Here is a 27,079-nt window from a genome sequence, read left to right on the forward strand (position 1 = left end):
AATAGACAAGAGTGGAAGAGAGAGGGAGAAGGGCGAGGAAGAGCTAAATAAAATAAAGGAAGTGCTACGGTCACAGAAACATTCAGCTTTGCCAAGAAGAGCATTCGTATGTACAAACATATTTTTTTAAAAAAAGGAACAAAAGATGAGGGCATTGTACAAGCATAGAAAAAAAGAAGCCAATATTTACAACCTGTTCCTGGTGAGCGCTGGAGTAGCCGTCTATACATTAAATTACACTTTCTACAAATAACCATTGGTATTCAAAAATAAACTGCTAACGTCCTACTAGGGGTGGGGGGTGGGGGCAGCGGGAAGGGGGGGGCTGCTCTGCCAGCCACACACACACACACACACACACACACACACACACACACACACACACACACACACACACACACACACACACACACACACACACACACACACACACAGGTCTGACTTGAATCGGCAGCAGTGAACAGATTATTCTTGCGGTTCGAGGAACAAAGAACAAAAACAAAACAAAACAGGAACAAAAAAACCCAAAACACTTGAAGTGTGTGCATGTGATTGCATTTCCTCTATACAAAAAAAGCTTTTACTTTTTATTAAAATGAGCCTCTAGATTAAAAACGAACGGTTGCGCGGAAACCCCAGCAAACAGACGAGACGGGGAGGGGGAGGGGGGGGGGGTCATAAATGGAGACCGGCAGAGCAGGGGGGGGGGGGGGTTACAGGCTGGAATGTCCATAGATAAACAACGTGTGTGTGTGTGTGTGTGTGTGTGTGTGTGTGTGTGTGTGTGTGTGTGTATGTAGAGCGGGCGGGGTGTGTGGGAGTGATACAACAGGAGTCCAAACAGGACACAGAACAGAGCTCCTCCTCTCCTCTCTGTCCCACCAGGGATGTATAAAAACAGAGGCAGAGAGGGTGGGTGGGAGGGAGGGGCAGGGGGGCATCGTCCATCATCAGTTCGTTTACAGTTTGTCTGGATTTGTTCACCATCCTCTTGTAAAAAAAAAAATTGTGTCCTTGTTTTATTTTTTTAAAATTTTTATTATAAAAAAAACAAAAAAAACAACAACAGTTCATCCCGCAGTTTCTCCACTGGCCTTGTGATCAGGAACATAGAAAACCTATTTACAGTTGAATGGTACACGCCCCCCCAGCAGGGGGCGCCGTCAGTGCCACCCTGTGCTCAGGTAGCCCGAGCTGTGGAAGGCCGTGGAGGACGAGGGCGCCCCGCGAGTCCCGGGAGGCATCTGTGAGGTGGCCGCCTGCGATTGGCCCGGCTGAGTCTGCTGGGGCGGGGGAGGGGGCGGAGGAGGCAGTCCGGTCTGCTGCAGAGGGGGAGGGTAGCTGGTGGGGGGCACCGGGGCGCTGGCAGTGGTGCCCGGGTGCAGCAGCGCCGGCTGGAAGCCCGCCAGGTTCTGGTAGTGGTGGGCCTGTATCTGGACGCTGGACGAAGGGGCGGGCGGGGGAGGGGGAGGGGGCGGGGGAGGGGTCAGCGACAGCAGGGCGGCACCGGCGGCGGTGGCGTTGGGGGGCGGCTGCTGCTGCTGCTGGGGGGGGGGACCCTGGCCCTGCGGTGGGGGAGGCGGAGGGGGGGCTGTGTTGAGCAGGAGCTGGTGGTTGACGTGCAGCAGGGCGGGGCTGGACATGGGGTGGGGAGGCGGCGGGGGCGGAGGGGGCGGGGCGGCCGAGTTCTGGTAGTGGACGCCGTGGGGGAGGGGCTGCAGCAGCGGCTGGGAGGTGGGCTTGTACCCGGGGTAGTAGGTGGGGGCGGCGGCGGCCGGCGGTGCTGGTGGCGGGGGCGGCGGTGGCGGTGGTGCTGCCGCGGCCGCGGCACTCTGGGCGGCGCCGCTGTACGTGGGGAAGGGGGGCGGGACCCCCGGGGCCGAGGGCGGGGGGCCCTGAGTCTGGGGCTGGGCGGAGAACAGCGCCCTCTGGCTGCGGTAGGGGGAGCCCTGTGGCTGAGGCTTCGGCGAGTGGAGGTGGGAGGAGGGCGGCGGCGGGTAGTGCACGGGGGAGGAGGGGGGCGGTGGGCCGGCGTGCAGCTTGGTGGGGGTGAGGGGCGCCGGCGGCGCCGTCGTCGTCGTCTTGGCACCGGCGGGGTTGACCGTCGTCCGGGCCGCAGGGTCGGCGCCGTCTTCGTCCTTGGGCGGGCGGCCGGGGGAGCAGGGCTGCAGAGGGGGGAGGGGGGAAGGGGGAGTGGTTACGCCTCAACCTGGAGGGTGAGCGACGGCGCCATCGTGAGGGTGGCGGCGGTGGTGGGCGGGCTTACCGTGTGGGTGGAGGTTTTCTGGAGGCTGGGGGAGGGGCAGTCGCCCGGCGCCAACGTGTCTCCGCCTTCCGTCTCAGCATCTTTGAAGGGGGGAGGGGCCAAGGAATTAAAAATGGAAAAATTTAAAACGCGTTTCCATGACAGTTTCTCGCAAAATAAAAGCGGTATTTCTAACACAGTACAATTGCGATTTGCAGGCGTTTCCATTGAACGGTGTGAAAACGTAAACCGTAATTCTCAAATCTCGTCCTGCGAGACGCCACTTTGAGGAGGATGGAGGGACAAAACACTTTGGATTTTGGAGCAGCACGACTGCTGTTGCTGCTCCAATCATCAGGAATATAGACAACATCACGTAATATTGTCTATATTCCGTCTCCTCCTCCGTCCAAGCATAATGCGCCATTTTCACTTAAAGTGAACTGGTCACATGACCCGAAGAAGCACCTCACGAGAGCGTCAAAACCTTAAGTTTAGACGTTCCTATTACCAGGTTTTTATTGCAATGTTCAGGTTTTTGCACAATTCTACCGGAAACACAGCTCGTGCAGCCGAACTATGAAAAAGCGGCTGCTCACCTGCGTCCTTGTCCTTGCTGAGCAGCAGTGCTCGGTGGTAGCCGCGCTCTCTCGCCTGCTCCGCCGACGTCGACGACGTCCTAACATTTTGTTTAAAAAAAAAAAAAACACAACTCAATTAAACACAAGTTCATTTCATATTAATTCAACAACAAGACCGATTCAACAACAGTGGACAAGACATTAATTAAACACACAATGGATTAGCTTAGTTAAACCACTTGTTAAGACAAAGCTTTATTGACACAAACAGGAACGTGGACGATACGCACCACTGCCCTTCTCCGTCCCTCTCCCCTCTCTCTCCCTGCATGTCGGCCTCCTCGCACGACGGCAGCGGCGGCGGCGTCTCTTTGACCACCGTGGTGGTGGCGGTGGCAGTGGAGGTGGAGCAGCTGCTGCTGCTGCTGCTACTGCTGCTGCTGCTGCACGGAGCCGTGGAGGCGGTAGCTTCGCTGCTCGTCTCCATGGCGACTGGGAAGGCGTCCACCGTCAGAGGAGGCACGGTGGAGACCGGCGAGCTGCACTCCGTCTTGGAGCCGCTGCGTCGCGCCTCGCGCTGCCGCTTCCTGTATTCCAGCAAGGAAACCTGGGAGAAGGCAAAGAAGCAGAGTTTTATGTCAACCAGCAGGGGGCAGCAGAACCGCACACTTTTTACCACCTGGATGTTTGCGGATGTGCACCAACATTTTGACTTTTTTCACCAATCGCACACAAACACATTCTTGACATTCATCACTGCTGCTGCTGCATTTTCTCACCTTCTTCTTCTGTGGTGGATTCTGCGCTGATCCTCCTCCGTCGCCGCCGCAGCCGTCGGCGTTGAGCGAGCGCGAGAAGCCGAGCAAAGGCGCCTCCTCCGAGGCCGGGTAGAAGATCTGACCCTGGCTTTCGCTGCTGAAGGGGGGCTGAGTGCTGATGAGCGGTACCGACCCGGACGTGGCAGAGCCTGCAGCTGCAGCAGCTGCTGCTGCTGCTACTACTACTACTGCTGCTGCTGCACCAGACGTCGCCTCGCACCTGAAGGGGGCTGGCAGGGGCTCCAGGGTGTGGGAGGGCGTCAGGTCCCGCAGGTTGGAGTTGACTGGGGAGAAGTTCAGGCCAGCTGGTCCAGTCAGGCCGCATTCAGGACTCTTGATCCAGCCAGGGAAGGAGGAAGCACACGGTTCCAGCACGGCCGAGGCCTCGGCGACGGCTTCTACCACCGCCGATGCCGCAGCCCCTCCGTCGGTTCGGTCCTCCGCACAGTCCAGCGAGTCCACGGTGGGGGGCTGCGGACTCTCGGGAGCCGGCACCTTGGCCTCCATCGGGAGAACTTCTGGGGGCGGAGCCATGACGCAGGGGGAGGAGAGCAACGACGGAGGACGATCGGCCTGGAGGAGAGAGTAGAGGATTTAATTAAGAATGAACCTAAAAAAAGTGTCTTTATTATTTAGGTGCAAGCAAGGTGCATAATATTCTTCCAAGTCTATTAAGTAGCTTCATCGTAAAATGTGAGTTTTAATTTCAATTTATTTGGGAAAGCCCCTTGAGATGCAACATCTCGTTTTCGAGGAGGTCCCACATCATAACACAAGACACACACTATAACACACAGAACACACAGCTCTCCAACTTCCACTGCCCCCAGTTTGTCATTTTGAAAAGCAAAGAATTTGCCTCCGACTCACTTCCTGCACGGTGGGTTTCCGACTCATCTCCGAGGAATTTTCCACAGAAGATTCACTCTGAAAGCATCATAATCATCACCATCAGTCACGTGAAGCTCCTCACATCATCAGCCACCTTCCCTGCAGTCAAGACTCACCTCCGGCGCGGCGGCGCCAAGCGTCTGTTGTACTGGGGTGCAGGGCGTGGGCTCCGCAGTGGGCTCCTCCCCTCGGGGACGCGGAGGAGTGGCCATTAAAATGGGCGTGGTGGGCGCCTCCGACTGCTCCGCCCTGGTGGGCGTGGCGCAGGGCGAGCCGTAAGGCGTGGAGCTCTCGGACATGCAGGCGTCCAACGGACTCAACCGTCGCTTTTTCAAAGGCGTGGGCAACTCTGGGTGGGGGGAGACACAGGGGTCAGCTGGAGACTCGAGAGCGAGCGGACGGCTGGCGGGCTGCCTGAGACAGACTACCTGGTGTCGAACAGGTGCCGTTGTAGGGCAGCGGACTGTCCGAGTCCCCGTTGATGGAGGGGCTGAGGGGCCCCTCGCACGGCATGACGAAGCTGGGCCGCCTGGCCGGGCTGGTGGAGCCCTCCTCCTCCAGCGCCTGCTTCAACCACCGCTGGGGAAGAAAAACAAAATCATTTTCACTGACAGGATTTCAAAACTTTATAGTACTTCCATGACCTTGCATGAAACTTCCATGACCTTACAGCAACCTATAAATAGACTTTTCATACTTGAGACGTGAAGCTAAACAATAATTGTTTAAGTCATTCAGAATACAGACGGTATATGGAATGGGCTTCAGTTTGATAAAAACAAGTGTAGGTGCCTAAATGTACATTTTATTTAAATTAGTATATTGATAACTTACATTTATAAAGGACAATCTTTTGATTTGGGTTGTTTCAATTAAATTATAACTTTAAGAGGAAGGCTTTTATTTTGAAAGTTGATCCTTGGTTATTTAAGGGTTTTGCATTCTGGGTGAAAAAAAAAAATGGAGAAACGTTTGTTTGGATGAGGATGGAAGCTGGTGTGGGTCAAGCCAGACTGGGGTAGGGTTGACGTCGTTTTTGTTACTCGTTTTGTTTTCTGCACTTTCTTGTTTAAAAGAAAAATTAAATCAGTGGATATGGTCGGATTTTTTTTTACCTGGTTTAAACGAATCAACATCGAAACTACGCACGCGAGTGTAGAGAGGTAATGGGCAAGTACGTGAGCTAAGGTGACGGAACTAACAGAGGTTGACGGAGACGTAGCAAAGTTGGAGACATAAGAAGTCGGAGCGGCACATAGCCTACGTCAACAACAAAACAAAATAATTCTGCTAGTTCATCAGGGGCACGGTCAAATTTCATGACGTCTCCAGAACTTTTGATTTTACAGAATTCCATGACTTTTTCAGGCTTTCCGTGCTCCAAAGACAAAGGTTTCCTCTGCACCCTACCTTCTTGCAGGAGCCGGTGGTGGGCATCGTCTCCGGCAGCTCCCGGGAGCGCCGCCGGCCCGTGGGGACGCCCGGCGTGGTGGGGCTGCGGTTGGCCAGGAACGGGGAGGAGAAGCGGACGTAGTGCTTGGGCGTGCTGTAGACCTGCGGCGAGCACGCCATGCCCGGCAGGGCGTTGAGCTGCGTGGCCAGGACCTCGGGGTCGCTGCTTATCCTCAGCGGCCTCTCGGGGGTCGGCTCGGGGGTCCGAACCACGCTGTGGTCCTGCTGCTTCTCGCCCACCCACTCGCTCACAAAGTGCTGAGGGGGACAACACAGTAGCGTTGTAGTCAAGACCGCACCGCCGGAGAGCAAGACAAGAGAACATAGAGACCGAAACAAGACCAAGAAAAACAAAACAGAAAAAATGACCAATATCTTTTTTTTTTTAATTCAAGTTCACTTCTAAATGGAACAGTTCAGCAAGGCATCTTATCATTTTCTGTGCTGCTTTTTTTCTTCTTTTTTTTTAAGATTAACCCTAATCTAAAAGGAGACCAAGACCAATCTCCAGTACTACAACGCTGCAACACACACAAAAATAACCAAGAAGTTGGATGTGTTGGCCCTGCTATACAACTTCTGACCACTGGGGCGGCGCCACGGCTCCTACCTTTTTAGTTTTGAAGTTCTTGCTGCCGCTGCGGTTCCTGTCCGGGGCCGGGGAGCTGCTGTGGGGGGGGCTGCTGTCCGGTGCCTGCGAGCAGACGGCCTCCGGCTCCGGAAGGGGCGGCGTCTCCTCGCCCTCGGGCGCCTCGCTGGCGGGAGGCTCCACGGACTCGGCCGGGGAGCTGGGCTGCAGGTCGGAGCAGGTGCTGATGGTTCTGGCCCGCCGGCGCTGCTGGCCGATGTGCGTGCGGTTCCTGGAGAAGCTCTTGCGGTTCCTCGAGCCCTTCACCTTGGCTGGCTTGAGGCCCGGCTCCTCTTTGACCTCCAGTATTGGCTGCAAGTGAATGGAAGTTGGCAGAGCTCATCACAACTTTTGTCTCTGGAGGCTCAGCCAACGTCCTCGCACTGTTTTTTTTTTTTTTTTCCTTTTAGTTTTGCGATGGCCACACAATGTTTGTTTCTTTTAATAAAACTCTCACAAAAAAAAAAAAATCAGGTACTTTGTTTTCGAAAACTATTCATTCAATGGGAAAGATGGACACATTTGAATGAGCAAAAAAATTAAAAAACTAAAGTTCTGCCAGGCGGTTTGAAATGAAATATGAGTAGTACAAACAAATTGTACGGCCCACTAGAGCATTCAACAATGCAGAATAAAAAGAGCTTTGCAGAATCAACCATTCGGTTTGTCCATTTATGGACCAACATATCAACCCACTTGGTCCAACCTTCAATAAATAATGGATTGCGTTTATATAGTGCTTTTCAAGGCACCTAAAGCGCTTTACAGTGAACCCATTATTTATTCACACCACATTCAACCTGGTGCTGGTGGAGCTCCATGTGTAGCCAAAGCTGTCCTAGGACAGACTGACGGAAGCATGACAGCCAATCAGTGCCAAACGGCCCCAACATCCACTTGCATTTGCATGAGGCAACGTGGGTTAATCGAGTCGTTGTGTCCTTGGGATGGAGCGGGATTTGAACCGCCAACCTTTCGGTCATTGAACAACCCGCTCTCCCTCCTGAGCCGCAGTCTCCCGCTTGTGCCTTTCGGAAGGCGAAGTTAATATTTTCCATCAGGTAAATGTAATTTATTTTCTGTACTTATCCACTCCTGTATTGTGGTTGGGTCAGAGAGCAACCAATGCCTTGTGAAGGCTGCACGGTTTTATTTTATTATTTTTTTTAATTTTTTTTTTTAGAATACAAGAGGCTCCTCCTACCTGCATCACAGCCGGAGAGTCAGCCATCTCGGGCGTGGCGGGCGGCTCCTCCTTGATGTCGCTGCGGCCGCCCACCTCCGACTTGCCGCTGCCGATCCTCTCCAAGGCCTGCTCCCGCCGCTTCTCGCGCTTCTCCATCCGTGCAAAGGCCTGCAGGATGGCCTCCATCTTCCTCTCCTCTCGAGTCTACAGGGATGAGGGGGGAAGGAGGGAGACCGGGGTGCCAGGAGGAGGAGGAGAAGGAAAAAAGGCAGAAGTGTTAGTTCATCAAGCGCTTGCTCTTCTCCGGCAGACCCCCAGGGGGCAGCACCACCGCAGCTTAATGTGCTCTGGGAGTTGAAGCCAAAGCAGCCGAGAGCCAAGGAGTGGTGGGGAAGAAGGGGGACGGCAAAGGGAGGCAGCTCGCTTCCACAGTCAAAGACAAAGAAAGGTCAGGTGGGAGCTTCAGCAGTGCAGCGTTCACAGCCTCCTCACGCAAAACCCGAGACAACAAGTTCCGCTTTTCTCTAGTTTCTCTAGTTTTCCCAGGCCACCCCGCCAGACAAACACCTGGAGTTTCTGCAGAAAATCCGATATCATCTTGCTCAAGCGACAAGGTGAACAAGTGGACTATAAATACAGAGACGGGGGAAGGATGAGCGAAGCTTCACGCCAAGGAGATTCTGGCTAAAAAGAAAACCAGTTTTGTCTCTATTGGAATTAGATGCCTTATGGTATTTAAGTCAATGAAATCTGACCCGACAGACAATATTAGCGTCTTATCTTCACTTTAACGGCTTTAATCTACTAATATAATGGCTTCATTGTTGTAAAACTCCGCAGTTTCACTTTATTCTTGCAACCTTGGGATTCTCCCTCACACGACCACCCCCAGCCCCAGGCCCAGCCCCAGGCCCAGGCCACCCTCCTCATGTCCTGGGCGGTCCCTCTTAGTATCCCACTTCACAGCTAGACTGCTAGGTTAATAGACGAGAACAAGAATAAGAGAACCTGAAGGCTGTTTCAGCTACAGGGAACCGCTGACATGGAGCCAGTCCAGTCAGTGTCCTCTGATTACCACTAGGGGGCTTGTCAAGGTTCCCGGGGACATCGACAGAGCTACTTGTGTTGTGATTGCCCTTTTTTTTTTTTTTTTTACCCCTTAACATTTCTCTCCTGGGCCACGTTCCCTGGGAAGAGGCCTATTGGAGCCGCTAGAGTCAGTAGCACCCTGGCAACAAGCCCACGCCCCTTTTATCCATCCATCCCTCTCCAGTTGATTAGCAGAGCAGTATCGGCGGCCAACGATGAGTCAGCACTTCGCACCCCGGGGTCCGCTGTGTGAAATGAAGCTGACTGCGGCGTAATTTCCACAGTGCGAGCGTGTGCGCGGCCCCGCGTGTGTGTTTGTGAGTGCAAATAAGCCCGATCTTTCAGAGATACAAGGCCACTTGGCAAGAGAAGCCGGCCTTTGGAACAGTAATCAGCCACTTTCAAAGTCCTGCAAGGGGAGCACAAGACTCAACTGAAAGAGAAACATGAGGAGGGAAGAGGCGTTAGGACCACACACACACACACACACACACACACACACACACACACACACACACACACACACACACACACACACACACACACACACACACACACACAGAGCTGCTTCCACTGACAGGAGACAGGGCTGCTGTGATCAAGCACTGGAGGAATTCACACCCATTGATTGGCTGGGTGGGGATGGAGGAGGCGACAGTTTGAAGAGAAAGAAAAGATGCGGCAGGTCAATGACTGTGGCAGGACGATAGAGTCCAAAACAACTGTGAGTGAGGTGAACAGCAGCAGCAGCAGCATTAATAGCAGCAGGGGGCGCTGGCGAGCAGCTAGCAGAGAGCAGTTTTGTGGAGGGTGGGGAGGAGTGGAAGAGAACAGCTGCACCAACCCAAGCCACAGCGCCCGTAATAAGCATAAAAATAGTCGAGTGACACCAGGTGCAACAGGGAACAGTTTAATTTTGGCTCTTTCCTGCCGACCGCCTGCATTGCATGGCATGGCGTGGCGTGGCGTGGCCTGGCCTGGCCTGGCGTGGCTTGGCTTGGCTTGGCTTGGCTTGGCCTGGCTTGGCCTGGCCTGGCAAGGCATGGCAAGGTGGGAAGGGAAGGGAGGGGAGGTGAAAGAAAAAAAAAAGCTGTAGCCCCCTAAGCTTTGCAACACTTACCATCTTCCTCCTCCTCTCTGCAATCTGCTCCTCTGACTCCATCTCTACTTCATTGCTAACGGAGGTTTTGTCTTCTAGATCCTCATATAACTCAGGATCCTGTAAGAGGAGGGGAGAGCGGGGTTCGCCGCTTTATCACAGCTGGTCAAGTCAAGTCTGGCTACAGACTAGAGGGAGACAGGTAAGAGAGGGAGAAGGTGGGGGAGGGTAGGGGTCATCTGAAAGGTGAAGGGGAACCGAGGTACCCTGCCCAGAAGCAAAACCGCTCCAAACTCCCTGATCTACACACGGTTCCTCTTGCGATTTATAGAACTCTACCGCCATCCTCCACCAGGGGGCTCACTGATGAATTCAAAGGGGATTTTTTTTTTTCTCTGCTGACATTCGATCCTCTTTGTTGGGAAAACTTTCAGACACCTGTGACGAACAGCTGGACACTGAAGCTGCCGCCTCCACTGACGGGAGCTAAATTCTCAGACGCACTGGAGCGAGTTCAAACAGGTCCGGCAGCAAACTGTTCATAGGAAGCCCAAAAAGTCTGGGCAAAGATGATATTCTCTTGGTTTTCAAAGGAACGCGGATTGTGGGAAATTTTGGCTTTTGGACACGACCGCAACACTCTGCCTGTTGTTCACCTGCACAAACTGATGGTGAGACACTGCAACACACATGGAATGACGGAGACGAACATCATGACTGTTAAAGGCTAAACTGAGGATGCGGACGGGGTAAACGGTGGTGATGGGAGAAAAGAGGGAACTGAAGAGGATGGAGAGAAATAGGTGACAATGCAAACAACATGCACATGACATTTGACAGAGTTCAAACTCAACTGCATGCGAGGGTAAAAAAAAAAGGGTAACGGTTAACTTTTGCTTTGCTATATGAAGATGAGACGACGACTATTTCAGTGCTGGAGGACGAGATGCAGAGTGTTTTCAAACCAACTGCTAGTGAGTCAGCTTGCCTGGTTGTTTGAGATGGAGAGGCGGAGGGGCGAGAGTTTCCTCTGCTTGCCGTCGCAGACGCTCTTGCTCTTCCCCTCGCCGTCTAGGCCCACGTTCTGGTTCTGACCCGGGTCGTCCCGCACCGCCTCCTTGTCCTTGCGGCCCCCTCGGCGCCGGTTTCCGGAGCCCAGGTTCTCCGTGGGCTCCAGGTTGTGCTTCAGCACCGGGCACTCCTGGTTCCCCTTCACGCAGGCACAGTCCACCTTGTATTTACTACAAAAAAAAAAAAAAAAAAAAAAAAAAAAAAAGAGGATCAAAAGATAAACCACATCTAGATGCAGGACACCGGTCGCTTTGTGTGTTCAAACTCACCAGCTGCCATAGTCAAAGTCAAAACCGATGGTGATCTCTGTGCCCTTGGTGATCGGCGTCAGCGAGTAGATGTACAAATGCAGCATGCCGTCCTCAATGACGTGCCGCACCTGAGAAGAAAAGTGACACAATGTTGGGCAAGAAAAAAAAAAAAAACTTTGCCTCTGGGGTGTTTTCCTGAAGTTCAAGTGTGAGACTCCCTCTCCCCATTTTTTGATACGCATATTATTCGTTATTACTACTTTTTTCTGGGCGCTTGCACTGTTATAGTGACCACATGTGTATAAAAGGGGAAAACCAATTCCATTTTTTTGTTTCACTGAATGCCCCTGGCTTGTAAGGACTCGTGTTTATACACTTTCTCATCCATGTCACTTTGTAGTCTTTTTTTTCACATTTGGAAAATTTAATAAAGACATTGTTGAACGAAGAAAAAAAAAAAGAAGAAGTTTGCCCCACCTCAGAGTTGGGGGTGCAGGAGCGACGGATGAATCGCGCTTCGTTCCCAAAGCTGCGAGCGTCCACGCACATTTCGAGTCCGTCAAATTTGGAATAAAATAACACAAAGGGGTACGGCCTGCAAAGTAAATAGAAAAAGGGAAAAGCGCGTTAGTGACTCACAGGATACACGGCAGGATGTGATTAATGGCACGGCGCACTACTGAGTAACGTGTTCAAAGAGCACGATAAAACGCGGCGGAAATACATTGTGTGTATTCAAAGAGGGGTGTTGGGCGAGACGGGTCCAGGGAGAGCTGACCTCTTGAAGAAGTAGCCGTTGGCCTCGAACTGCTGGCGGAGCATGAACTTTCCCCTGTACTCAATGATCAGGGAGTCTGGGGCCAAGTCTCGCACGGCCTTGAGGATTTTCGTGTTCTTCTGAACTTGACTCTGGAGGGGGAGGAGGACGATGCAGTCAGACACGAGGGACGATCCTCATCCACCCACACACACCATATAGCATCACTACAGTGCCGGCGCTGCGGTCTGGCCGCGTTCTTTGGTGTGGGGGGTGTCAAAAGGTCAAGGAATTGTGCGCAGCGGAAATGAAAGTGGAATTGATAAAGTCTTAATTGTCCACGTGCGCAGGCGCTTTACCTCGACGGGGGGTTTGAAGGAGGCCGGGTGCGTGTTGTACGCCAAGCTCTTGCCGTCGCCCTGCTCCTTCACGCGCAGCAACACCTGGACGTCCTCGCTGTACTGATTGCTGCTGGCCTCCTCGTAGCGCTCCATCCACGTCTTGATCTTGTTCTCCCATAGGGACGAGTGCTCGTCTGGATCCTGCTCGGGGGCTGCGCCCTGGAAGACAGGAGGGAGGGAGAGCGAGACGTTAAATCACAGAAGGCTATGAGAGAACATTTCCTGAGCATCGTTTAGCGGCCGCACCTTCACTCTGGAGGACTTCCTGGAGCCCTCGCGGAAGGCCTGCGGGGCAAACAAGCACAATTCAAGGAAGAATTAGTCGAAGCCAAAAATATGTGGTGCCACTTGCACCGTGTATGTTTTTTTGTTTTGTTTTTTTTTAAACCTGAACCGACCTTCTTAGCGCGTGCAGAGGATGCTGGAGGCTCTTTGTCGCCACTCTTTTTGCGTTTCTTGTCAGCCTGCTTATTGCCAAGGCGCCCAGTCGTCAGGGTGATGGTGGTGGGCGTGTGTTGGAATGTGGAGTAGAGCTCTAGCGGCACCTCGTCACCACTTTCTGTGGCGCTGGTGTCCCCATCTGGTTGGCGCAGGGCGCATATGTCAAGAAAAGAGAAGAAAATTTAGAACTGAAGAAGCTGCAGGGTAAAAAACAAAACAAAACCAAAAACTTAACTAAACCAAAGCTTGCGCAGCTAAATCAGTCTGCAATAAAGTGTGTTGTAACATTCACTTGTCAGCCAGCAGATGTCAGTGTGTCCCCGGTTCCCTGACTGATATCAAGCAGGTCTGTGTGGGGAGAATACTGCATCCTGACACAACCCTCAGCTCACTAACAAGCTGGCCTTTTATTGCAGTGAGGACAAAGCTCAACAGAGAAACTAGAGATTCATCACCTCTTAATCAAACAGCAGCTACACACGTCTGATTCCGAGTAAAAACAAAAAAAAAAAACCCCAGCCCTGTGCTAATTATCTCGGGCTGGAAGGTTCAGTTCAACAGACACGGGGGCGTCCGTCTCTGTGACCTTGCTCACCAGACAAACACTCCCGCTTCCTGGTCTGCAGCAGGATGGCCCTCTCTCGGTCCAAGTGTCGCGGCTGGCAGCGTTCGCACAGGTAGGTCTCGGGAATGTTCTGCCTGTCGATGCCCATGCAGTCTATGTGCTGCCAGGCACTAGAAGGGACACCAAGGCCAACTTTTAATACACACACCCACACATACAGTGTGGCCAGGAAAAGGACAGAGGAAGGGGGGCGACTGAGGGCTACCTGCACTTGTCACAGCAGATCATGTAGCCGTCGTCGTGTGTGAAGCCACAGATGCAGCGGGTGATGTCGGCGCCGTAGCTGCCGTCCTCTGAGGTGCTGAGCGTGGTGCCCCGGGACGCTTCATCCTGGCCGCCCGGAACAAACAGACCCCCCTCCCCCTGTCGGATCAACATGGAGGGGGGAGGGGAGGCCGGGGGCGTCGGTGGGGGCCGCGCCCCATAGTTGTGGTCCTGGAGGAGGAGACAAGGGGGCGTGTCACATTCATCAGGTGTCCCACATCATATATTCACATGCCCAGGTTTGATTATGAGCCAAGTATTTCAAAGTTGACTTCCTGTTACCGTTTAAGAAAAATAAAATCATATCGCCTTGAATACTGGTGTATTTGAACAAGTTCTCAACAAATCGATTCGCAGGAGCTTTAAGCGCCATTAAGCCGTACAGGAAGTCGTCCTGTTACGAGTCAACGTTCTGTTTCAATCTGAGTGAGGGCTTGTCAACGTGCACTCAATGATTAACCCGAGAGGGAGGAAGCGGAGGGCAATGAGACGGCCGAGACGGAGACGCACTCACAGCGTAAGGAAGGCCAATGTAGCTGTGGGAATGGTGAGAGCTGCTGCTGTAGATCTGGTGCGGATAGCTGGACTTCTCCACCACCACCGGGCTGGCCTCCACCGATTCTGGTCTGTCGGGCCACACACACACACACACACATTGTTAGTGCACGCAGAAAAACAGCATAAACACAGGTAGGAGGTTGCAGTTGTAGAGGTTTGCTGCCAACAATATGGAAACAATATGGAAACCTGCTGGACAGGAACAGTGGTAGCAGTGGAGGGATTCTGTGGGTCAATATTTCCACAGTTTTGCTACTTTTTAAAAGTGTGTAAATGTGTTATTTTGTGAAAGACGTCCAACCAACACTTCTGAGTGGAGGCATTTTGTTCCATTTTCAACACGTGACAGTTTGAGCCTTAATGGGCACGACACAGATGCGTATCGATCACTGGCACACTGAATCACTTCCCCTTCTCTCTTGCACTCTGACCAGAATCAGTTTAAAAGTGAAAGATTCCTTTTATTCACTATTCAGAATTTAGTTGTGCTATGTATTCCAGTCAATCTATAGCAACATGCGCAGGGAACAGGAAAAAGTGAAATATCAGTCAGGCTTCCTCGGCTGTGAGAAACAAAAGTACAGCAGGGTAAACGGCATGGATTCCACTCGTGCTCGAATGACGATGGTGGCAAACGCGCCGCCTGCCACTCACATAAAACTACACACTTGCACAAACACAAGCAGCCGTTCACACCAAACCAGTAGATCCACTTTCCAGAGGACGACAATGCAGCCGAGGAGAGCGAGTCTGTTGGGCCGTTTGAGACCCAACCCACCCTCATTATGAGCAGATTAACCTATTCTCCGGCTGCTGTGAGGGCGGCAGCGCAGGAAGAGGGAAACCAACTGGCAGCAAAACCCGAGACCAGGAAGTCAAGAGTGAGCAGAGGAAGAGGGGGCCTTAAGAAAGAAGAGCGACATAAAGTACAAGGAAATTGTATTTAAAAAAAAAAAAAAAAAAAAAACCCTAAACAAATAAAAATACTTTGGGTTAAAAGAAAAGGAATGAGACGAGGTCAGGTGTTGCATTTCGGGCTGCGATTGTGCTTCAGTCAGGCAACGACAGGAGGAAAAGCACTCCAAGGTCAGAGATACACAAACACCATCCTTGGTACACACAGGAACTTGTTTGTGTTCCTTTAACCTCACACATATACACACACGAGCACTCGCGCGCACCAAGTCAAAGCAGGGTACAGCCATAGGTTCCACAAACCACAGAAACAACACCGACAACTTTAGGAAAGCGTGCCAAACAGTTTAAAGTACATTGTGTAACAGAGCACGCTGCAGCACTTCTAACCGGAGGTGAAGGGGAGGGGGGCGGGAGGGAACGACGACGGCAGAATGAAAAGATTTTCTAAACGGAAGAATTGCTACACAATAAGAATTTGCTCAAATCCCAGCTCTACAAGTCGACACCACGGTGGCGTGAAGCAGCGACGGCGGCGTGGTACCTGAGTGCGAGTCTGGTCTCAGCCCTGATGTGTCAGTTGCCGCATGCCGTAACAGCAATGTGCAACACTTCCTGTGCGTTGCCGCTCTAAGCGCTTGCTGTCAAAGTGAAAACGTAAGTACACACAAGAGTTCTGGGGGCGGGCCCGAGGGGTTGGAAGGTGTGTGTGTGTTCCCGCACACAGGCAGGCCTGAAGACTAAACGAGGGCAAAAAGTGAGTTCAGGTTAAATATTACAGCGGCCAGGGGAAGGAAGAGTGAACTAGGTCCTTCCTTTTAATGATTAAACTGACCAAAGTCTGTCTTTACAGTGCATGCTAGTCGTTAAGACGGGATATTTTCTCTTCAAATACAATTAACGTGCCTTTTTCTACATTCAGCCTGAAACCAGTGAGTGATTAATTGAGACGTGAAACGGCGGCGAGGCGGCAAATGCCGCCGACGTGCATGTGGAGAAACAAGTGAGCCGGCCTGTTTGGCGGGAAGAAGGTCTGAATGTACGCGAGCGTAGCTGGAGGGCGTACATCATTCATGCCTCCTCCTCCACCTCTGGGACGGGGAGAGGAGGGACTAGAGCGCTGGGAGTGGACATACGTGGGAGGGTTGCAAACACGCAGCAGAGTCGGGCAGAAAAGGGAAAAACGGGTTGAACGCGAACGGCGTTTGTGGCGCGCAGAAACGGGAGAGGGACGACGACGTCTTGTCACAAGTTTGAATAAAAAGAACAGAACGCAAGAGGAACGAGGAGGAGCAGATGCGGATTAAGACGCAAACACCTGCTGAGCGGAGGGCGCGGAGAGGCGGAGTGGACGAGCGTGGAAGATGGAGAGATCAGCAGCGGGAGAGAAAGAGCAGCGGCGCCGAGCCACCAGAGGCAACGCCTTCGCTCCCGAGCAGCTCCGGCGTGCTGCCATGGCAACACGACGTACCCCATCAGCATGAACGCACATTTTGGGCTCCGTGTGTCACGGGTGGACGCACCACAATCGCATCCGCATCCACGCACACGCAGACACACACACACCAACAGCTGGTAACACTGCTGCAGACTTTGGGGGGCAGGGGGGGGGCAGATTTGCTGATGAAAAGCCAGTTCTGCTTTATGGAACCTGACTGACGCACCCACAGTCATCAAACCAGGCGCATGTGTGTGTGCGTGCATGCGTGTGTGTGTGTGTGTGTGTACACGTGTATTCCTGCCAAGCAGCAGGTGGTAGGTGAGGACACATGATGTCGCTGGCGTGACATCAGCCTCTTGAACACACGAGGACTTCTGCACCACGAATACAACATGCATGCGCGTCTATAGTTGTGACTTGAACCTGGACGACGTTTGAGAAACTCCACCACAGCAGGGGGCGCTATTCATTCAGTCAGTTTAGTTTGGCGTCTGGCAGTGAAGAAAATATATATTTTTTTGCCTTTTCAGTTTAATTTTTTATTTTTTTTTTAATAGGTTCAATTTAGTGAAAGACTTGATTTGATAAGAAAGGTGTTCAGATTTAGTTAACATTACGTCGTACGCCAACGTGACGCCCATTTAAAGCAACACTGCTTCCGAGGTCTGAGTGCGGCGGGCTCCCAACATGGGCGGAGGGTCGCTGGTCATAGGAGGGGGTTGGAGGGTTTTGGGGTGGTGGGGGGGCGGTCACACAGCGGGGCCATTCGCCACGACGCCGTGTCTTTTGCGAGGGCCACCTGTCACTCAGGCCAGTGACCATGGCAACGTGCTGTGCGCAGTGCAGAGGGGAGGGAGGGGCAGGCGCCATGGCAACACAAGCTGTCACGGCAACAGCTCCGGGTGGGGTAGGGTGGGGAGGGGGGGGAAAGGAGCGGAGAGCTCCCGCTCCCTTAAAGAGACAGGAGCCCCTCGGTGATGTGATGACGTGTGTTGTTCTTTTAGTCATACAAGAAGCTCTTGGTTGGTTTTATTTGACCAGAAAAGATGCGGCGATGCCCTTGACAAGACTATAGGAGAGGAGGGGCGACGGGAGGCTTGTTGCCATGGCTGAATGCACCAGCTCTGCTTTTCTGGATATATGCAGAGCAAAGAAAAAAAATACAAAACGTGGCACCACAGACAGATAAATAACTGGAAAACTGAAAGGGTGAATGGATTTATTTTCAAACAGACTAATAATCAGTGCACACGTGAAATTAAGACGTGAGCTTCGGGGATGAGCTGTTGAAAGTAGACGTCAGGAGTGAGCCGACCGCTAGGGCCCGGCTCTGCGGGAGTGCTGGGCTTTTCATGGGCTCCAAATTCCTTTCTCATTAGCAGTAACCATGTAAACATGCGAGAAAATATCCGTGTGAATAAAAGGGGGATTGGACAAAGCCACGGGATCAGATTTTGTATCAGACACGTTGAGGCACGTACGGGGAGTGACGGCAAAGGGGAAACAAGACCTATTCAGGGTGACACAGTTCAACCCGGGGTGAAGGGATGAAAGAGCAGGAGTGGGAAAAGAGGAACTTTTATTTTATTTTCACCAGCACTTCTGAGAATGAGACAAACAACAGAAAGTAGTGGATTTGGGGGGTGGTGGTGGTGGTGGTTGGGGGGGGGGGGGGGGGGGGGGGGTGTTGGTGGGTGTTACTCACTCTGAGCCCGCAGCCATGTCCAGGTATGAGGTGTCTGCTGTGTCCACCCCTACTGGGATGACTATGCTCATGACGTTCTCTGCTGATCAGTTCTTGTCCTACTGAGTCCAGAGAATGGCAGTCCAAAACACTGAGGCATGTCAGCCGCAGCAGTCATTGCAGACATCTAAGTGCATCCACGAGGCCTGGACAGGAGACAGGAGACAGAGGCAAACTGTTAGAAGGAGAGCGGCGAGGAATCGCTTCCTGCAATCAAATGCATGATCATAGCAGAGACGCGTGTGTCACTTCTTTCACAGCGTTTGCAAGGCAGCGAAGCAAACGAGGTAAATCATAGTGAAAACCGGGTATTTCCATCAGGGCGCTTATGCGTGAGTCACACTTTCAGAACGTAAACAATTTAGAGAGAAGAACTTCCTCTCTCTTCCTCTCTCTCTCTCTCTCTGTGCGAGCCCTGAAACCGACAGTTAGGAAACAGACTCGTCCCTGTGTTCTTGCAGAGGTGAGGCCGGGGCCGCTCTCCTGAAATGCGCTAAAGCGACCCCTGCACGGCGTTTAGCGGGAGCGCTGCAGGCTGCACTGGAGGGAAACTCCCACAGAGGGGAGCAAGAGAACACAGGAGCCGGGGCAGCCATGAGAGGAGGGGAGGGAACGGCAACAGCGCTCAGAGGCCATTTTTTTTTTCCTTTTTTCTTTTACCCCCTTTCCAGCGGAGGAGAAGAGGGCTGCTACTCTGTTCCCAGCTCACAGGCGCTCGTGCCAACAAAAGGGACAGGGAAAAAAAACATGCACGCACGTCATTTCATTGTGATTCACTGTGTTTATTCCAATCCTTCTGTTTGTATTGCGGCTGATGGATGGATGCGGAAAGGCGCTAGAACATCGAGCTCGTCAATAATTGACTCGTGTTAGGCGTCGGGCAATGAAAACGGTGTTCCTGCAGGAGGGCAGTGGCGGCGGTGGCGAGGGGGACTCATAAATTATACGCAGGCTGATGTGAATCGTAAGCATATGTGTCAGTGTGGCTGCCCCTGATAAAGAGAGCTCTGTTGATAAGCAGGATTAGCGGCGAGGGACAGATGCCCAGACAAAATAGGCTGGAGGTCACACCTCCAGCCTGCTCGTGCACGCTCGGGGCCAGACAAAAGGCTCAGGCCGGCGCTGCGGCCACAAGGGGAAGACCGGACTGGACGGGACGGGACGAGGGAAGGCAGGCCAGCGGCTTGCGAAGGAAAAAATACCTCGCGCACTCACAAAGGCCGGCCCCAGCGGTGTCGTGCTTTTAAAGGGCATCGCACCAGTGTGTCATCTCCACAACACGCACACGCAACGTCTCCACAGGAAGGCGGTGCGTCGCTTAGCAGGATCGCCGTCCACCCTCGGACCGCGCCGGCCGACGGGAAAGTCACATTTCAGCGGGAGGCGGAGTCATGACACTCTTTAAACAGACACAAAAAAAAAAAAGAAGAAAAAAGACACCAGCAGCGGTTCAAGACGCTAATTGGCCGCTGCGTTCTGGCTACTGAAGCCAGCGGATTCTCGGAAAGCGTCCGGCCACCAGGCCTAATTAGCAGCAGAAGAAGACGACGACCCCAGCGTGCCTGTGTGACAGCTGATGGGAAACACCTTTCCGTTGCTCTTCCCTCGATTGTGCGCGGCACAACACACACTAGCAGAGATTTTTTTTCCTCTTTTTTTAACAATGGAGGGATAAGAGTTTCTTTATAGCAGGGGAACGGGACGGCGTGCCAACCACACTGAGGCGACACGCTCCCCCTGCTTAGTATTATCTGAGAGGCCCAGTGTGCCCCCCACACCCCCTCCCAACTCCCCTTCAAAGCTGCCTGTTTGTTTCCTTGTCCTCCAGGTTGCTGTGCTCTTTAGCCGGGGAATCCTGCTGTCACTCCTCAAGAATGCACACACAAGAGCCGTGTTCACATATAGCCCTCAACCCGACAAACACACACACACACAGACAGATAACCCCTCGGCCCGTCTTTTCAAACATTATTCTCCATAAGGGGCTGCGTTCAAATATTTCTGTGCGGCGCTGCAGCCACATCCAGTCAGGGCTGACAAAAGGTGGGTGACGAGGAGGAGGGAGGGGGGAGAAAAGGGAAGGAGGAGGAGGAGAAGAAGAAGAAAAAAAGCAGTACAGTACAGCAGCATTCCTGACTAAATCTGAGCTGTGCTGTGACTGCCTCTGCCTGCTCCTCCTACTTCCTCTCCAAGAGCTGCCCATCACAACGGAGAAACACTGCGAGAGAAAAGGGAGGGGGCAGGGAGGGAGCGAGGGAGAGAGAGAGAGAGAGAGAAAAAAAAAAAAACAACATTCCCCCCTTCCTGTGCCTGGTCACCCCGCCCAGCCGGGTTTCTCCCCACCTCCTCCTCCTCCTCCTCCTCCTCCTCCTCCTTCTCCTCCTCCTCCTCCTCCTCCTCCTCCTCCTCGCTGCATTTCCTAAATAAACCCTGAGACGGTAACGCGGAGTGAAGGGGAACGTCGCAGACGCAGCCCCTGAACACGACAGGAGAGCGTTCACAGGCACCTCCGGCCACGTCGACGGCGCGAGGAGCAAAACACCTCGGCAAGACAATGCTGAAGCCACAAAGGCTCCATCTATTATCCCGCTATGCTGCCCCCCCCCCCAACCAACCCCTTCACGCTCCGCAAACAGCTTTCCTGGCATCGCAGGCAATCGCCCACAGGCGCCCCCCTCCCTCACGAACCTCCCCACCCCCACCTCAGAGGCCAGTGGGGGTGGGGGTCCGTCTGACAGTGACGCAACGCAGCGCAGACCTGTGTGGACTCTGGGTGGCAGAGTGGAGCGCATAGCGTAACTACATCTCTCCCTCTCCAGCCCTCTCTCCCTACCGCCCGCCCGCCCTCAGCGAGGGGACACAGTCACGTCATTGTGTTGGGGAATATCTGTGCGTTAAAGAAAGAGCCGCCCGCACTCAAGTTGGCGAGGAGAGGGGGGGCTGGGCTGTGTGTGGGGGGGTGACGGCGGCAGACTAACAGAGTGCCACAGACGACAGCTTTCCTCTCTTCTCAGTTGATTACCACCGCTCCGTGTGGAAGTGTTTTCATTCTTGCTTTCGCAGCCAAGCCTCAGCAGAGAACCATTTAGACTCATTTTTTTTTCCCTCAGCAAGGAGGAGGAGGAGCAAGAGAAAATGAGGAATTCCAGCTGAACACCCACACACCACCGCCGCCACCACCACCACCACCAGGCCCCTTCCCGAGCCGAGCTGATGTGACTTCACACCGTCCTCATAGCTGCCTGCATGACTCAGCTCATGAATGAACGGATAAAACAAAAAACGTACAAATGCAGTCACATACACAGGAAGTACGACCCAGATGGAATGTAGGACTCTTTTTTTTCCCACCATACCCACAGCGGGACACGGTGCGTCTGCCCCGTCCTCCATAAATCAGCGCCCGCGGCTGCCAGCACTTCGGCACTAAGGATGAAATCATACATCAATGCGGCTGCCCGTGTCCACAACAGCTGAAAGCGAGCCAATACATCAGTCAGCTAAGAAGTCACGTGATCGGGGCGCCTTTGAGACGACTGTGGCGCAACTAGACACCTAGTTGTGAAGGCCTCATAAAGCAGAGGCACGAGCAAACAGCCTGGCACCAAACACAATTGCAAAGACCCTCAGCTCAGTTCCAGCAGATAAAGTGAGAGTGAGTTAAAGTCGATGGGAAACTGGTTCTGGCAGAGGAGCTGGGGCAGCCCTCCTGTAGTCCGAGTAATGTGTGTTCAGAGGGACCCCCGGGGCAGCGGCTCTCTGCTGGTGGGGGCATACTACCTCAAAAGAAAAAATTTAAAAAACGTTTGATTTAAAACAGACATCAGAAACCCGGTTATGTCCGTTGTACATGTCTGTGCTTGTGAAACATTCTGATGTGGAAGCTGATGGATGACAGCTGCAGTAGCCAATTTGAAAAAAAAAGACAGCCATAGACATCCTTTGGACAAAGGGAGAGGTGGTATGTGGCTGGAGAACAGCAAGTGGCACTCTGGTGCCATTACGGCAGCGTTTGAGCATATATTTTCATGCCTGGACCACAGTGTTGTTACATCACTGGCAGCGACGGCACGTTCCCTCTTTATGAGGCGCACTACTATTCCTTCATACTACTGTAACACAGACAGAAGGGTCGGCGATGTGTTGCATGGCTTTAGCAGCTAAAAAGCCACCTGTCAGGAGGGCAGTCCGCAGGTTTACACAGGGATCTGTTACGGTCCAGCTAGCGGCACAAAACCGGGTCACTTGAGCCCTGGATCTTCCCCCAGCTGGGAAACCATGTGACCTTGGTGGGCCCCCAGAGCCGGGCAGCTTTGTCTCAGGGTCTCCAGGGGGGTCTCGGCACCGCACAAGTCACCAGGTCGCTTGAGACCGCTCTACAGACGCTCTGCAGAGAGAGTGCCGGCGTAGCGACTTCACCTGCGCCCAGGGGCGACAGTTTGGCAGATGGGAGCCAAGTGTCCGGGGACGGGTGAGACAACAATAACAAGAGGTGCTCAAGAGGGTGGAGAGAGTCGGAGGAAGAGCTTACGAGGCTACGGCCTTCATCTGCCCTATCAATATGTCAATACACCGATAAACATCTTATGCAGATGCCTGACTGACTTTCGTACGCTCTTCTAAATGCACTGAAAATGTTAATAAAGTCCTGCTCAAAATTAGTTTTTTGTTTTTCTAAATCAAGTGCGTCTTCTGGAGAACAGGGGGCGTGTCATCGGAGACTTCTTTGACTCGGTGACGTCTGCCACAAACCTCTGTCCCCATAGTGGCTGGGGAGTAGCAGCTCACCCTCCCTTGCCATCTCTGTCAACACGGTGAGCAAACACACACAGACACACACACACCACTGCACAAAGCAACCAGGGACACACACAGCTAGTGAGGTATTTATGTTGCATACTCGAATAAGGCGCAGATGTGGGGGGTGTAAAGGCGTCAGTATGAGGACAAAGACTCCTGCTCCTTTACAAGACAGAACAAGATGGCTCGGGATTGTGCGTATTATGTATTAAGCACTGCAGGACCCTATTACTCGTCTAACAGCATTAAAGTACTTGCAGAGAAAAGACCCTTTGCCCTGCACTCCTACATGAACAGTGAACCATGTCCACAGTCAGCTGAACTTCATTAGGATGACATGGACACGTAAAGGGAAGTACCTACTTTCACAACACAAAGTCATGTTCAAGGTAAAAACAATTACTGTCTGACTTATCCTAACACAAACAGTAGCCTATATAACTATGGACGTAAAAGGTAAGAAAAACATATATGAGTGAGAAGAACATCTAAAGTAATCTCTGGTCTTATGATTAGAGTAACACTGGCAAAGATGTCACAGGCATGAAGACTAGTACAGGCTTTGGGCATTTAAATTATATTTTTGTGTTTATAAGTGATATGTTTAAAATAAATGCAATCATAATTGATGCAAACTACTCCAATCAAGTCAGATTAGTCACAGCAGCATTAGTGATGTATATCCTATTATACAGGATTGTGAGAGTCAATCTGCAAGATCACCACCCAACATGATCCTAACAATATTTTTTCTACCAAAAATAACAAGGATACTGTACAATACAATGACTATATAAGGGACACAAAATTCAAGGTTATGTCCTCTCTGATAAATAATGGACAAGCGGAGTGTGTGTCAATAGAACTATTTAATGTACACTTCTATCGCAACAAAAGAAAATCAATGATTGTAAATGAGACTTAGTAAAAGGTGCAAAAGTGTATTTTTGCTTTTGTGATGCTACTGCTACATTCATCTAATTACAACTAACGTTCAAGCTCCGCTACAACCCGAAACACCTAATGCCACAAGCCGTGACGCATGTTAAGAGAGATACTTATGCCTTTCGTTTTGGGGAACAGTGTTAGCCTCCCACGGATTATTGAGATACCCGGAAAATGGAGGGAAACGCTCACAAACGAGCTACAGTCGTGGTAGTTGGTGTTTATCCTGACTAAACTTGAATTGGCGGGGGGAGGGAAAAAAATCCTGTGTCGTGCAGTTGCTTCACAGCGGAGTGTGTCGGCGCTGCAGTCAGTCCTGCCGATAGGGGTGTGGAGGCTACAACGTTGCTATTATGTTACCACAACACCCTGGCGCTGTCGCCATTTTCATAGCGCTTTTCTCAGGACGGCGAGACAATCGTGTGGCCAGGGGAGCCTCGCCATGGGAGGAAAAATCCCCAAGAAAGCATTCAATCGCCTCTCTCACACACTCTACATTAGGTATCACTCTGCCGGTTGAGTCTATGTCTTGTTTTCTTGAAGGATTTTTGTGAATTCGTCGAAAGCAGCAGAACTAGTGGGCTAATCGGGCTAGCGGTCGTGGGGACCAATGGCCTCTGGATATGTAGCAGGCGAAACGCAATGGCACTCATTTTAGGAAGTCACCTCGGACCAACCACTCGGAACGTGTCCGTTTGGCGCTAATAATCGCAGAATTGAACGTGTGGCACTGTGAAACTGGGACTCCACGTTGACTCAGTGCCATAAAAAGTGACGCCAAATATTAGCGTGGATGGTGACGTCGAAGGCTAGCGGTAACCCAGGGATAGCGGTAATGCGTAGTGCATTGACTGACGTTAGCACAGTGAGCTAGCGCCGACACGAAAAGAAGTGGATTAATACTTGGCTCGTCGTAGAAAAAGAAAGAGCGAGATTGTCGGCGCCGAGAGAGAACTGCCCGAGGCAGAGCCAGGTCTACATGCATTGCATATGGGATTTTTTTAATTGTGTGTCTCAGGTCAGAATAGAAACGAGCAACTGCGACAGTACAGTCGGGCACGGCTAGGATCGCCAATCGAGATGGAGTTACGAACTGTATGACTGGGGCGAGATGCCCAAATGGAATATCCCCTCCCCCACGCTTGCGGTATTTGAACCCAATACACACTGAATCCAAATTGAGTGATCGTGAAATGTACTTGAAAGTCTAATTATAACAAAGCAGCGGTCACCATACTGAACGTCAGAACTACTCTCCGCTTCATCTAGTCACAACAGGGAACGCGTTTGATGTAAATTGCATTCGATTACTACGCAGTTAAACAAGACTTTGGTCTTTTTTTCCTTCTTTCTTATTTTTTCCCCCCCACAATGTAGTGCTGTCTTTTGAGTAGAGAGAATTTACAATCCAAACGTTCTATTGCGCATGTAAACATGCAGGTATCAGTTTATTGTTGTCTGGCAATGTATATATGATTTGCTGAGCGGAAATTGTGTGTTGTGTTCTGGTGCAAGGTGGAAACCGCCACGATATGTTCACAGAGATAACGGGGGGGGCGAAATGTTTGGCTCTAATGCACGGTTTTGGCGTTTGAAACAATGTAGCCAATCAATAAGTGTGTGATAGTACTGGTGCGTTTACCAACAGCTGCAGTTGCTAAGGACGTCACTCATTTCAAGTACATCGACAGTTTTGAGAATAAAGCGGTTTGTGTGTTCATTGGGTCAAATTATTTACAAGTAAACCGTGCGCAGTACGGCCCGCAGTGTCACTGTGCCAAACCAAACAAGTTAGACCCCCCCTCTTGCTCTAGTTAGTGCCGAAATTGCGTATCGGAAGGCACAATGACATGTTTTAAGGGCAGATCGAGCTCTGGCAATGCTAATGTTGACTATATCCATGCTGTGGAGGAGGCGCTCCACATTATTGTACGAGATGGGGTTTAATCTATTAAACTGCAGCGTTTCCGTTTTACGCTAAGACAACTTTGACACGCACACAGGGTTTGAATATGATTAAAGTGTGGGTTAAACGAGAGGAACTTTAGAATTGTATCAAGCCGACAACTTTGTGTGACGCCTCGTTTATTGCCGCACCATCAAGGAAAAGTCAGTGCCCTGCTCGCTCCGAGTCGAGCTAATTGGAGCTAGTAGCATGCGCCTGCTAGCCAGTGGTCTCTTGGCGTTGGGCTTGCCAACGTGACACTTACATTAGAAACTTACGTCACCTAGTTACCCGTTTTAAATGTTTGATAGTGGTCAAAACGATTGGCGGGGAACCCAATATGTGGCGACGCTCAACTAACGGTGTTTCTCGGCTAACTAGCAGGCTAACCTCAGCTGATTGTACAAGTAGGTTAGCCACCATCAGCATGATGTGCTGCCTTAGCCAGCTAACTAAAGCCAACAATAGCCTTCCAGCTCGGATTTGGGCTCACTCTTCCACTACTAGTCAATGAAGTTTACCTACCGTTTTATGCCCACTCTGGAAGATGCGAACTGCAAATAGGGGGACCTGGGTGAGACCCCCGTCGCTTTCCACTCAGCTTCCACAACCAAAACAATACTTCTGTCCACACACTGCGGATCCTAGCAGAGCTTTAAAGGTTTGAATTTCAGACTGTCCTCTAGAGACTCTATTCCAGAGAGAAATCCATTGCACCTTGTCCTGTGCAGTGACACAAAAACCTGCGAAAGAATTAAAATAAAACAGTTAAAATTGCGCTACAGTCAACGGCGACTTTTAGAAATTGGATCCTCTCAAACCAGTCTCTTTTCCCTTTGCAAAAATGGCGGCCCTGCCAGAACTGCTGAGACTCCGCCTCCCCCACGAGCCCCCCTCCCTTCCAACTTTAGGCTCGAGCTCCGCCCTCACAC

General features: G+C 51.9%; 1 protein-coding gene across 1 annotated transcript; it reads right to left on the reverse strand.

Moving 5' to 3' along the window:
* Positions 1 to 1,044: 1,044 nt before the first annotated feature.
* On the reverse strand, positions 1,045 to 27,044 carry kmt2e (lysine (K)-specific methyltransferase 2E). The gene is made up of 24 exons (XM_076029998.1): positions 26,673 to 27,044; positions 18,419 to 18,603; positions 14,314 to 14,425; positions 13,741 to 13,970; positions 13,506 to 13,645; positions 12,868 to 13,049; positions 12,716 to 12,754; positions 12,428 to 12,628; positions 12,090 to 12,220; positions 11,789 to 11,906; positions 11,330 to 11,439; positions 10,978 to 11,230; positions 10,011 to 10,109; positions 7,820 to 8,005; positions 6,598 to 6,927; positions 5,946 to 6,245; positions 4,964 to 5,114; positions 4,652 to 4,884; positions 4,515 to 4,571; positions 3,606 to 4,217; positions 3,117 to 3,433; positions 2,845 to 2,924; positions 2,267 to 2,346; positions 1,045 to 2,165 (listed from the first exon to the last, which is right to left on the reverse strand). Exons 2-24 carry the CDS (start codon positions 18,487 to 18,489, stop codon positions 1,164 to 1,166), a joined length of 5,034 nt encoding a protein of 1,677 aa, XP_075886113.1. The 5' UTR covers positions 18,490 to 18,603; positions 26,673 to 27,044; the 3' UTR covers positions 1,045 to 1,163.
* Positions 27,045 to 27,079: the final 35 nt, after the last annotated feature.

This window comes from Nelusetta ayraudi, unplaced genomic scaffold, assembly GCF_046127955.1.
Source record: "Nelusetta ayraudi isolate G7.1 ecotype Tasmania unplaced genomic scaffold, CSIRO-AGI_Nayr_v1 ptg000027l, whole genome shotgun sequence".
Taxonomy (NCBI): domain Eukaryota; kingdom Metazoa; phylum Chordata; class Actinopteri; order Tetraodontiformes; family Monacanthidae; genus Nelusetta; species Nelusetta ayraudi.

What these genes read in the sequence shown, in the direction of transcription:
- kmt2e (XM_076029998.1), bottom strand. Translation starts at nt 18,489, where the DNA reads ATGAGCATAGTCATCCCAGTAGGGGTGGACACAGCAGACACCTCATAC. An exon ending in CAGAGAGGAGGAGGAAGATG is followed by an intron (nt 8,006 to 10,010) that starts GTAAGTGTTGCA and finishes TCATCCCTGTAG; the next exon opens with ACTCGAGAGGAGAGGAAGAT. An exon ending in CGGCACCTGTTCGACACCAG is followed by an intron (nt 4,885 to 4,963) that starts GTAGTCTGTCTC and finishes CCCCCCACCCAG; the next exon opens with AGTTGCCCACGCCTTTGAAA.